The 12,786-nt window shown below is 49.3% G+C and overlaps 1 protein-coding gene across 2 annotated transcripts; it reads left to right on the top strand.

The window, feature by feature from the left end:
- The first annotated feature begins 191 nt into the window (after positions 1 to 191).
- On the top strand, positions 192 to 12,752 carry Fkbp10 (FKBP prolyl isomerase 10). 2 transcript variants are annotated; one of them, XM_039086402.2, is made up of 10 exons: positions 192 to 1,173; positions 8,313 to 8,458; positions 8,774 to 8,963; positions 9,076 to 9,221; positions 9,464 to 9,770; positions 9,881 to 10,026; positions 10,563 to 10,755; positions 11,010 to 11,152; positions 11,359 to 11,522; positions 11,796 to 12,752. In XM_039086402.2, the coding sequence occupies exons 1-10, from the start codon at positions 932 to 934 to the stop codon at positions 11,979 to 11,981; spliced, it is 1,863 nt and encodes a 620-aa protein (XP_038942330.1). In that variant the 5' UTR covers positions 192 to 931; the 3' UTR covers positions 11,982 to 12,752. The 2 variants fall into 2 exon arrangements, with proteins under 2 accessions (XP_038942330.1, NP_001014142.1); NM_001014120.1 differs by having other exon boundaries at positions 878 to 1,173; positions 9,581 to 9,770; positions 11,796 to 12,740.
- Positions 12,753 to 12,786: the final 34 nt, after the last annotated feature.

Raw genomic sequence — 12,786 nt, forward strand, 5'->3', positions numbered from 1 at the left:
TCCCCTACGTGGGCTGGACTTCCCCCACTAGTGATGCTTACACCACCACCCCGCCCTCCCTGGCAGACACGGGTGGGTGGGGCTACATTTCACATCCAGAAAGCCCCTCCCCACTCGCAGTGTCCCCCTCCTTAAGTGCCACCTTTCTCCACTTTGCCCAGGCTCAGGAAGAAGTTCCAGAATCTGTTTTTTTTTTTTTTTTTTCTCTCTCCCAGAGTCCCCTTTGCACGCTCTATGTGGCCCTGTAAACACCCGCGCTGGCGTCGAGGGGGAGCACACCTCGTGTTACCCTGCACACCTAGCACTGACACCATCAGCGTCTGGATTGAGCTAGATTCCTGTCTCTATACTGCAGCCAGACTTTTGCAGGACAAAACAGCCTTTCACCTAGCGAACATTCTCCCTAACCTCCCCCTCTCCAACCCCAGCCTTTCGCGGGAGGAGAGTTGGGGCGGGGGAAGAACTAAAATAGTCCTCAGATTACAGCCTCACCTGCTACAAGAAGGGGCCTAGATTTGGGGTACCAGGAAAAGTTAAAGATTCCTCCAACCGGCTTTAGGACCCAGAGACGCTGGAAAAAACATTTTCATTTTGGAAGTCCACTCCAACTTCTCATCTTTCCCGAATCTCCCCCTGGGCCAGGCCCCGGGTCTCAGCCTCGGATGGAGTTTTTGGGGGAGGGAGACTCAGAGATCTTTATGGCAAGTTCCTGGGACTCCAGAGACTCTCAATCTGGCCCCCTCCTCCAAGTCCACCTCAAAACATCACCCCGCCCGGCCAGTTAAGTCTCCCCAGCCCCCATTCCACGTGGACCCGCCAGGGCGGGGTGGGGAGAGAGGACAGGAAGGGGGGGAGTCAGCTCTGAGAGGAGGGGGAAGGAGGTTGGTGACTGACGTCCGCTCTCACTGCGGGCGTCCCTGATCTGGACACCATGTTCCTTGTGGGGGCTCCCAGCCACACGCTCCCTCGACTCCACATACTACCGTTGCTGCTGCTTCTACAGACCTTGGAGAGGGGTTTGGGCCGTGCCAGCCCGTCCGGAGCCCCCTTGGAAGATGTGGTCATCGAGAGATACCACATCCCCAGGGCCTGCCCCCGAGAAGTGCAGATGGGGGATTTTGTTCGTTACCACTACAATGGCACTTTTGAAGACGGGAAAAAGTTTGACTCCAGGTAAGAGATTGGGCATTCCCAGACTCAGCAGCGCTTTCCTGAGCTTCCAGAGAATGTTGTATTCTAAGTTTTGCATTCCCTATCCCTTCCATAAATCCTTAATCACAAACAGCATCCTGGGGAGATCACCTCAAAGGATGTCTCCTGTCTTCAATAGCAAAGTTTCAACTCCTGAAGGATCCCCGCCCCTCTCCTCCCACACTCCCAATCCCCTGGAATACTTGATGCTCAGGTGAAGTGTCACATTTACATAGCATGGCTTAAATACGAATGGCACCCTGTACTATATATGACACCTGGGGTGAGTGGATGGATGGTCAGCCTGGGGCCGCCTCTCTTTCCACATACCCTGCCTGGATCTCTGTCTACTTCTGTCTCCAGTTTTCAATGCCTTTGTGGTTGGAGACTAGAGAAATAACATTTTCTTTAGGGTGTAGGCCCCTAGAGCAGCTAGGGTGGCCCTTAAGCAGAGTGAGCATTATAATTTGGGGGGTATACCATTGCTGGTGCTATGACCAAACTGTCCACGTGTCACAAAGCCTGATATGCCATGCTGGGGAATCTTAGTGCCTCCTTCTCCTAGCCTCTGGGAGCTTTAGGCGTCAACACCAGGCTTCAATGCCAGCCTCCGCTTGATGGGACAGACTTCTTCCACCCAGGACCCTGGTCAATCCATTGGTTTTGGAGGGACAGATCAGAGCTGTGTGGTAACCTCTGTCTAGGCTATAAGATAAAGTTCAGGCCCTATCACACTTGAAACTCTATACCACAAAGAAAAGTCTGAAATATACAGTTCAGCCCATAGACAATTAGTGGTCATGACTCTGGAGGGAGGATTTTTTTTTTTTTTTTTTTTTTTACAGTGGATACCTTCTCCATGGTGTAAGGCCCTGGGTTCAAATCCAGGCTGTGACAGAGGAGGAGTCTTAACTTTCCTTGTCTGAAACATGGAATGGGAACCCTACCTACTTCCTCAGGGTGTGAATGGTGACAGTGAATGACAGTGGCTTCCACAGGGCCCGCAGGCCTCCAGTGGGTTCCGGACATATTGGCTTAGACTCTGGCAGAACCAGAAGTCTGTTGGTGTTTAACTCAATAGAAACTTTGTGTACAGCACTGGCTTTTTTGTTTTGTTTTGTTTTGTTGGGGGGAGGGGATCATAACCCTGGCTGTTCTGAAACTCCCGCTGTAGACCAGGCTGGCCTTGAACTCACAGAGATCCACTTGCCTCTGCCCCCAAGTGCTGGGATTAAAGGCATGCGCCACTACCCATCCGGCACCATTGTCTTTTATAAAGCACTGTAAAGGAGACAGACTAGGGCTGGAGAGATGGCTCAGTGGTTAAAAGCACTGACTGTCCTTCCAGAGGTCCTGAGTTCAAATCCCAGTAGCTACACGGTGACTCACAACCATCTGTAATGGGATCTGATGCCCTCTTCTGGTGTGTCTGAAGACAGCTACAGTGTACTTATATATTTATTTATTATAATAAATCTTTGAAAAGGAAACAGACCAGACTTAAAGTCTGCGCTATATGGGCAAGATGAAGAAAAGTGCTAGGAGCACAGCCTTTGGGAAAGATTTATTTTATGTCTATGAGTCTTTTCCCTTAATGTATATGGGGGTAAATGCACACTGGGGGGTAATGCCTGGTGGTCGAGGAAGTCATTAGAGGGCTGGATGTGCTGTGACTTGAACCCACATACTCTGCCAGTGCAACAAATGCTCTAAACCCTGAGACATCCTCCAGCCTCCCTATTTGAGACAGGATCTCACTATGTAGCCCTGGCTGCCCTGAGAATCCCTATGTAGACCAGGCTGGTCCCAACTTACAGATTGGCACACCTCAGTTTCCCAAGCTAAGATTAAAGGCGTGTACCGCCATGCTCAGCCCTCCGGCGATAGTGATGAACTGGGATGTGCTGGGAGCTGGGGGTATCTTCTCTGCTGGGGACTTTTTTTTTTTTTTTCTTTTTTTCAGAGCTGGGGACCGAACCCAGCGCTCTACCACTGAGCCAAATCCCCAACCCCTAAAAGATTTATTTATTTATTTTGTATGTGAGTACACTGTCACTATCTTTGGACACACCAGAAGAAGGCATGGGATCCCATTACAGATGGTTGTGAGCCACCATGTGGTTGCTGGGAATTGAACTCAGGACCTCTGGAAGAACAGTCAGTGCTCTTAACCGCTGAGCCATCTCTCCAGCCCTGCTGGGGACTTCTTAAGCCTGGCTTGAGCATAGTTTTTAAATGTTGAAATTGGAAAACTTTTTTAGTCTACTACCTTCAACCAAAATAGAATCTCCTGGCCCTGGAAAGAACACTTGTTCTTGCAGAGGAACTGGGTTTGGTTCCGAGAACTCTTTTTTTTTTTTTTTAAAGAAAGCATTTTTTTTTTTTTTGGTTCTTTTTTTCGGAGCTGGGGACCGAACCCAGGGCCTTGCGCTTCCTAGGTAAGCACTCTACCACTGAGCTAAATCCCCAGCCCCAAAGAAAGCATTTTTTAAAGATTTATTTTACTTATACGAGTACACTGTAGCTGTCTTCACACACACCAGAAAAGGGTATCAGATCCCATTACAGATGGTTGTGAGTCACCATGTGGTTGCTGGGAATTGAACTCAGGACCTCTGGAAGAACAGTCAGTGCTCTTAACTGCTGAGTCACCTCTCTAGTCGGGTTCCGATAACTCTTATGGCGGCTCATGGCAATCTAGACCTCCAGTTGCAGGGGATCTGACTCCCTCTTCTGCCCTTCATAGGCACCAGACATGGCATGCACATGGTGCAGACATATAGACAAAACATTCACATACATACGTACGTACATACATACATACATACATCCTTTTTAAAAGTTTAATATCCCATTCTTTTTTTTTCTTCTTTTTTTCGGAGCTGGGGACCGAACCCAGGGCCTTGCGCTTGCTAGGCAAGCTCTGTACCACTGAGCTAAATCCCCAACCCCTTAATATCCCATTCTTGGGGCTGGAAGAGTCGTTCAGCCAGTGCAGTACTTGCCTAGCATGCATGAAGTCCTGGGTTGGACCTCCCCGTAATCCCAATCCCAGCATCCAGGACGCAGAGGCAGGAAGAACATAAGTTCAGGGTCATCCTTGGCTACACAGAAAGTTCCGGGCCAGCCAGTATTACAAATGACCCCTGACTCAAAGAGCAGGGCTGGGGGTGTCTGCAGTGACTGCTCACCGGTTAAGGGTACTTGCTATACCATCATGAGGACCGGTACCCACATGAGAACCTGTGCATCCTGTGCGAACCCAGGGTCAGGGAGATAACCTGCTTCCCAAGATTACCCATAGAGTGACGGATAAGGACACCCAGTCTCTCTGGGTGCCTCTGCACACACATACATGGGTGCACACATTTACCACACACTGGTGTGCACACACTCACAGACGTATGCACATATACAAATCTCTCTTTCGGGCTGGAGAGATGGCTCAGTGGTTAAGAGCACCCGACTGCTCTTCCAGACGCCCTGAGTTCAAATCCCAGGAATCACATGGTGGCTCACAACCATCTGTAAAGAGATCCGATGCCCTCTTCTGGTGTATCTGAAGACAGCTACAGTGTACTTATATGTAATAAATGAATAAATCTTTTTAAAAAAATCTCTCTTGGGGCTGGGGATATGTAATAAATGAATAAATCTTTTTAAAAAAATCTCTCTGGGGCTCGGTGGTAGAGCGCTTACCTAGCAAGCGCAAGGCCCTGGGTTCGGTCCCCAGCTCCGAAAAAAAAAAAAAAAAAAAAAAAAGAAAGATGAAAAAGAGCAAAACCAGACAGAGAAAGAAGAGCTGGACTAGAGCTCAGCAGCCTGGTGCTGGCCTCGCATATGGGAGACCCTAGATTCTGTTCCAGGTATCAGAATAAAGAAAAAGAAAAGAAGGCTGAAAACCATAATGCCCATCCCATAGGAGGAAAAAAATCAGTGAAATGATGAATGTTTTTTTTTTCAGTTACTACTGTACTTTATTGTGTTCAACCAAATCACCATGTTACAAAAATAGCAAGCTGCCATAATAAAAAATAAGGCTCCTCTATCCAGCACCAGATAGCATCATTTTACTTTCAAGCCTAGAAATTGCACACTTGTATATAAACCAATCGAAGATGAGGATTGAGAGTTCATCTTGGTGGATTTTTCCTTTGATGAATATGAAGTGTCCTTCCTTATCTTTTTTGATGACTTTTAATTGAAAATTGATTTTATTTGATATTAGAATGGCTACTCCAGCTTGCTTCTACTGACCATTTGCTTGGAAAGTTGTTTTCCAGCCTTTCACTCTGAGGTAGTGTCTGTCTTTGTCTCTGAGGTGTGTTTCCTGTAGGCAGCAGAATGCAGGGTCCTCATTGCGTATCCAGTTTGTTAATCTATGTCTTTTTATTGGGGAGTTGAGGCCATTGATGTTGAGAGATATTAAGGAATAGTGATTATTGCTTCCTGTTATATTCATATTTGGATGTGAGGTTATGTTTGTGTGCTTTCATTCTCTTTGTTTTGTTGCCAAGACGATTAGTTTCTTGCTTCTTCTAGGGTATAGCTTGCCTCCTTATGTTGGGCTTTACCCTTTATTATCCTTTGTAGTGCTGGATTTGTAGAAAGATATTGTGTAAATTTGGTTTTGTCATGGAATATCTTGGTTTCTCCATCTATGTTAATTGAGAGTTTTGCAGGATACAGTAACCTGGGCTGGCATTTGTGTTCTCTTAGGGTCTGTATGACATCTGTCCAGGATCTTCTGGCCTTCATAGTTTCTGGCGAAAAGTCTGGTGTGATTCTGATAGGTCTGCCTTTATATGTTACTTGACCTTTTTCCCTTACTGCTTTTAATATTCTTTCTTTATTTTGTGCGTTTGGTGTTTTGACAATTATGTGACGGGAGGTGTTTCTTTTCTGGTCCAATCTATTTGGAGTTCTGTAGGCTTCTTGTATGCCTATGGGTATCTCTTTTTTTAGGTTAGGGAAGTTTTCTTCTATGATTTTGTTGAAGATATTTACTGGTCCTTTGAGCTGGGAGTCTTCACTCTCTTCTATACCTATTATCCTTAGGTTTGATCTTCTCATTGAGTCCTGGATTTCCTGTATGTTTTGGACCAGTAGCTTTTTCTGCTTTACATTATCTTTGACAGTTGAGTCAATGATTTCTATGGAATCTTCTGCTCCCGAGATTCTCTCTTCCATCTCTTGTATTCTGTTGGTGAAGCTTGTATCTACAGCTCCTTGTCTTTTCTTTTGATATTCTATGTCCAGGGTTGTTTCCATGTGTTCTTTCTTGATTGCTTCTATTTCCATTTTTAATTCCTTCAACTGTTTGATTGTGTTTTCCTGGAATTCTTTCAGGGATTTTTGCGATTCCTCTCTGTAGGCTTCTACTTGTTCTCTAAGGGAGTTCTTTATGTCTTTCTTGAAGTCCTCCAGCATCATGATCAAATATGATTTTGAAACTAGATCTTGCTTTTCTGGTGTGTTTGGATATTCTGTGTTTGCTTTGGTGGGAGAATTGGGCTCCGATGATGCCATGTAGTCTTGGTTTCTGTTGCTTGGGTTCCTGCGCTTGCCTCTCGCCATCAGATTATCTCTAGTGTTACTTTGTTCTGCTATTTCTGACCGTGGCTAGACTGTCCTATAAGCCTGTGTGTCAGGAGTGCTGTAGACCTGTTTTCCTGTTTTCTTTCAGCCAGTTATGGGGACAGAGTGTTCTGCTTTAGGGCGTGTAGTTTTTCCTCTGTACAGGTCTTCAGCTGTTCCTGTGGGCCTGTGTCTTGAGTTCACCAGGCAGGTTTCTTGCAGGGGAAAAGTTGGTCCTACCTGTGGTTCCAAGGCTCAAGTTTGCTCGTGGGGTACTGCCTAAGTCCTCTCCGTGGCGGCAGCAACTGGGAAGATCTGCGCCGCTCTTTCCGGCAGCCTCCGTGCACCAGGGTTCCAGATGACGTTTGGTGTTTTCCTCTGGTGTCTGGATGTGCACAGAGTGCAGTCTCTTCTGGTTTCCCAGGCGTGTCCGCCTCTCTGAAGGTTTAGCTCTCCCTCCCACGGGATTTGGGTGCAGAGAACTGTTTATCCGGTCTGTTTCCTTCAGGTTCCGGCGGTGTCTCAGGCGCAGGGGTCCTGCCGCCCCTGGGCCCTCCCCTACGGGAACCCAGAGGCCTTATACAGTTGCCTCTTGGGCCAGGGATGTGGGCAGGGGTGGGCAGTGTTGGTGGTCTCCTCCGCTCTGCAGCCTCAGGAGTGCCCACCTGATCAGGCGGTGAGGTCTCTCTCCCACAGGGTTTGGGAGCAGAGAGCTGCTGCGGGCCGGGATCCGAGGGTCGAAATGATGAATGTTAATCGCTAAGTGCTTAATGTGACATAAAGTAAGTTCTCACGAATACTGACTTGCCCCGAGCTATGCTATCAGGAGTAGCAATAGTTAGCGGACAGTTCTGTCTGCTCCACTCCACCCTCTTTGCGGGGGAATAAATGTTTCTGGCCTCCTGTGGGTCTTCCCTCTTGTAATAACTTATTACTGTAATATTTTTGTTTTTTTTTTTTTGTTTTTTTTTTAGACAGGGTTTCTCTATGTAGCTCTGGTTGGAACTCCCTATTTAGACCAGATTGGCGACAAACTCACAAAGATCCATCTGCCTCTGTCGCCAGAGTGCTGGGATCAAAAGTGTGAGCTACCATACCTGGCCAGCCTATTATCCTGAGAGGGCATAGGGCTAGCGCAGAAGAGAGAGTTGGAGGAAAGAGGAAGTGAAGAGTGTGTGTGTGTGTGTGTGTGTGTTTGTGTGTATGTATGTGTGTGTATGTGTGTGTATGTGTGTGTATATGTGTGTATGTGTATGTGTGTGTATGTGTGTATGTGTGTGTGTGTATGTGTGTGTATATGTGTGTATGTGTATGTGTGTATGTGTGTGTGTGTTTGTGTGTGTATGTATGTGTGTGTATGTGTGTATGTGTGTGTGTGTTTGTGTGTGTATGTATGTGTGTGTATGTGTGTGTGTGTGTGTGTGTGTGTGTGTGTTTGTGTGTGCATGCACCTGCACGCACACTGTGTCCTGTGCGTATATGAGACTAAGTAGCGGGCATTGTGTGACTGAATGCATTCTCACCTGTCCCTTTACTCTCCCCAGCTATGACCGTAGCACCCTGGTGGCCATCATTGTGGGTGTAGGCCGCCTCATCACTGGCATGGACCGAGGTCTCATGGGCATGTGTGTTAATGAACGCCGCCGTCTCATTATCCCTCCCCACCTGGGCTACGGCAGCATCGGTCTGGGTAAAGAGGCCAGGGGATGGGTATAGGGCGTGGGATGTGGGGGCAGGAGGTGGGAATAGGATGTTGAAGCTCAAAGGTTCTGAGTAGGCCAAGGTCATGCTGCCCACAATCTGATTGGTGGGGGCTATGGCCGTTGGTTCGCTCTGGAATAAGAAGAGCTGGATACAGAGCCCAGCGTAGAGTCACAGCTTGGCTAGGAAAGAGGGTAGCTGGAGCCAGGGATTTAGCAGGTAGAATAGGAGGTGCACAGCTAAGCTGTGGGCCTCTACTGGGCTGGAGACTTCTGTCAGCTCGGCCTCTGCTGCTTCCTCACAGCGGGCCTCATCCCACCCGATGCCACCCTCTATTTTGACGTGGTCCTGCTGGATGTGTGGAACAAGGAAGACACCGTGCAGTCGACCATCCTCCTACGCCCTCCCTACTGCCCCCGAATGGTGCGGAACAGTGACTTTGTACGCTATCACTACAACGGTACTCTGCTGGATGGCACTGCCTTTGACAGCAGGTAGAACCGGGGGTAATCCTAAGGGCTGGGCACTGTGACCAAGGGAAGGGAGCCTTGGTGTGCCGTGCCTCTCTCGCCTCCAGCCACAGGATCTCTGCCTTATTCTTTGCAGCTACAGTAGGGGAGGCACTTATGACACCTACATCGGCTCTGGTTGGCTGATCAAAGGCATGGACCAGGGGCTGCTGGGCATGTGTCCTGGAGAGAAAAGGAAGATCATTATCCCTCCCTTCCTGGCTTACGGGGAGAAAGGCTACGGTAAGGGAGTCCTCCGAAAGAGGAGAAGCCAGGCTTCACATAGAATTGTTCAGGTTTGGGGGTTGGGGATTTAGCTCAGTGGTAGAGCGCTAGCCTAGCAATCGCAAGGCCCTGGGTTCGGTCCCCAGCTCCGAAAAATAGAAAAGAAAAAAAAAAGAATTGTTCAGGTAGTATACTGTCCAAGGGATAGAGATGAAATTCCTCTCCTTACACGGGACTGCTTTATTCTGATTCACACACAGGCTCAGTATGGGGACAACCAAAGGTAGGAGACAGAGGAGGTCTTTTTGGCATGAGGCCCCTTGCTGTGCCTGGGCTTGGTCCCCAAATGTATGGTTCAAGCCCTGTGCCCTCCCCAGGGACTGTGATACCCCCGCAGGCCTCCCTGGTCTTCTATGTCCTGCTGATAGATGTCCACAACCCGAAGGACACGGTCCAGCTGGAGACGCTGGAGCTGCCCCAGGACTGTGTCCGGCGAGCTGTGGCAGGGGACTTCATGCGTTACCACTACAATGGCTCTTTGATGGATGGTACCCTCTTTGATTCCAGGTCAGGGGTGCATCCTGAGGTGGGAGGTGGAGACTGAGGGGCACTCTGAACTGCCTGGAAGGGGTGGGGCCCCTTTGACTCCCTCCCCACCCCTTCCCCTGTAATTGCAGCTACTCCCGCAACCACACCTACAATACCTATGTCGGGCAGGGTTACATCATCCCTGGGATGGACCAGGGGCTGCAAGGCGCATGCATAGGGGAGCGAAGGAGGATTACTGTGCCCCCTCACCTTGCCTACGGGGAGAATGGGACAGGTAGGTTTTGGTCCCCAGGCCACCCCTCAGGTCCTCTGGTGTACCCCTGGGATTGCTGTCCCTCTTGTTGCTTAAACATGTGCAGCTTATATTTGGTCACCCATTGGATCACTACCGCACAGACTCTATGGTGTTCCTCCAAGGCAGGCCCCAATCTCCCCATCCACAGTGAAGAAGGACAGCAAGCCTGAGTCTGGGGATAGAATAGTTAAGGATAAACAGCCTAGCACCACTGAGCAAAGAGACCTATATTAGAGATTCTGGGAGCCTCAGGATCTTCATTAAGGCATGGAGCATCACTCAGCAGAGTGTTACTGGGAGCTTGTAAGGTGTTGGGTGGAAAAGAGTTTTCCTGCCTCTCTGTCCTATTCCTCCAACAGCAAGATGTAGGAAGCAGGAAGCACTCATTTTGGACATGCCATCTGATCTTGCATGATTTCTTGAGAATGGGAAGGGGTATCCAGCCTGGGCTCCAAAGAGATAGTGAGTAGCCCCCACCCAGAGCCCTCAGCTCACTGTGCCCCATCTGATCTCAGGAGACAAGATCCCTGGCTCAGCTGTGCTCATCTTTGATGTACACGTCATCGACTTCCACAACCCTGCGGACCCTGTGGAAATCAAGACGCTGTTCCGGCCTCCTGAGAGCTGCAACGAGACAGCCAAGATCGGGGACTTTATTCGCTACCACTACAACTGTTCTCTGCTGGACGGCACTAGGCTCTTCTCTTCGTGAGTTCTTGGGCAGAGCCAGGGCTGGGCAGATGGTGGGCTTAGGTGTGGATGGGTTTGCCAGGCTCCTTCTCTTCTCTCTGGGTTTTACAGTCTCTTACTCCCCATCTTGGAAACCATGGGTGTGAAATGCAGAGAAATGGGGGTGTAAAACTGAAGGAACAAAGAACTGTGGTTCTAGTATGATAGAAACATTGAAAGAGATGAGTCCTCAGACCCCCTGCTGCTGACCTGGGAATCCACTTTCCCCACAGCCACGACTATGAGGCCCCTCAAGAGATCACCCTCGGAGCCAACAAAGTGATCGAAGGTCTGGACAGGGGCCTGCAGGGCATGTGTGTAGGAGAGAGGAGGCAGCTCATTGTACCCCCACACCTGGCCCACGGGGAGAATGGAGGTGAGAGACAGAGACCCAGAGTCCATGTTTACTCCCATGATTTGCCCTTATCTGTCTCAGGCCTTGGCCACTGGTGGGTGGGATCAGGGAAACCTTTAGGATGGTTCAACATCCTATCCCCCTTCCATAAGAGAAAATGGAGGTCTGCATTAAGACTCAACTTCAAGTCTCACTGGAACTCTTCTCTTTTCCCTTTGTCTCTCCAGCCCGTGGTGTCCCAGGCAGTGCTGTGCTGTTATTTGAGGTGGAGCTGATATCCCGAGAGGATGGTCTACCCGCAGGCTACCTGTTTGTGTGGTACCAGGATCCTCCTGCTAGCCTTTTTGAAGACATGGATCTCAATAAAGATGGAGAGGTGCCCCCAGAAGAGGTGGGTCAGGAACTTAGTCACAACCCCTACCTGGAAGCCAGCATGCTTATTGGCTCTGGTTACCCACCTTGCTCCCCCTCTGCCGAGCTCCATGCCTTCCCTCCTGCACACTGTGCATGCAGCCTGTCCTCCTCCCACCCTCCATCTCAGACCCAAATCCTCTGGGTACCAGGCCTGGAGAAAGAATGTTGGTCTGCACCCTTCCCAGGGCCTTCTACAGCTGTTAATCATGAGCCTCACCACCTTGTCCTCCTCTGCTCTCCCCTTCTCCAGTTCTCCTCCTTCATCAAGGCTCAAGTGAATGAAGGCAAAGGACGCCTGATGCCTGGGCAAGACCCAGACAAAACCATAAGTGACATGTTTCAGAACCAAGATCGAAACCAGGATGGCAAGATCACAGCTGAAGAACTCAAGCTGAAGTCAGATGAGGACCAGGAGCGCATCCATGAGGAGCTCTGAGGGCCATAGTGTCAGGTCTAACCTCAGACACAAAGGCCCTCGGCTGGTGGGGGTAGGGGACAGTGGCTGTGTAACTGGCCTGTCGACAGCCCCCCTCCCTCAGGGGGAATAACTCTGGGAGTCATTATATGTCAGTGCAGACTGCTGTGACCTTTCCACGGGCCATGGCTTCCAGTCCTCAGCACAGACATTCTGCAGTTTTCTCTTCCAACCTTAAGCCTCTGCCTTAAGGTTCTTGTGATAGATCCAATTCAGGGAGGGGGTGCTGGGTTTTGGTTAGGGCCATTGCTGACCCCACACACCCATCCTCCCACCCACATCACTAGGTTCAGCAAGGGCAAGCTCCTTAGTCCTTCACTTTCCCAAGTGTGCCCTTTCTTTGTAATGTCCTGTCTCATCTCCCTATCCCTGTACATCCCCATTCTCTCTGTCATGGCAGCTCTGCAGGGGCATGAACCTGGGTGAGAGCCTGCATTCTCCTGCCTCAGCTCTGCCTGCTCCTCAGGAAGGGGTGGCTCCAGGAACATAATCCTGACAGCCACCCTTCTCTCCTCCCAAGCCACCAGGGTCAGGTCTTTCATCTTAAAAAATTTTCTCTAAAATGAAAGGTTGCATAAGAGGAAAGCCTGCTAGGGTTGAAGGCTTCGAAAACCTGCACTTGGTGCTAACCTGATGGGAGAAAGATGGGCAGAGTCTTGGACTCAAAGGCTAAACCGATCCAGTCCTTTCTCCTTTGTGTCAATAAAAGGTTAAACCAAAGGCCTCAAGAAATGGACAGATGTTTCGTTTTCTTTTTGTGGTTGTT

This window comes from Rattus norvegicus, chromosome 10, assembly GCF_036323735.1.
Source record: "Rattus norvegicus strain BN/NHsdMcwi chromosome 10, GRCr8, whole genome shotgun sequence".
NCBI lineage: Eukaryota > Metazoa > Chordata > Mammalia > Rodentia > Muridae > Rattus > Rattus norvegicus.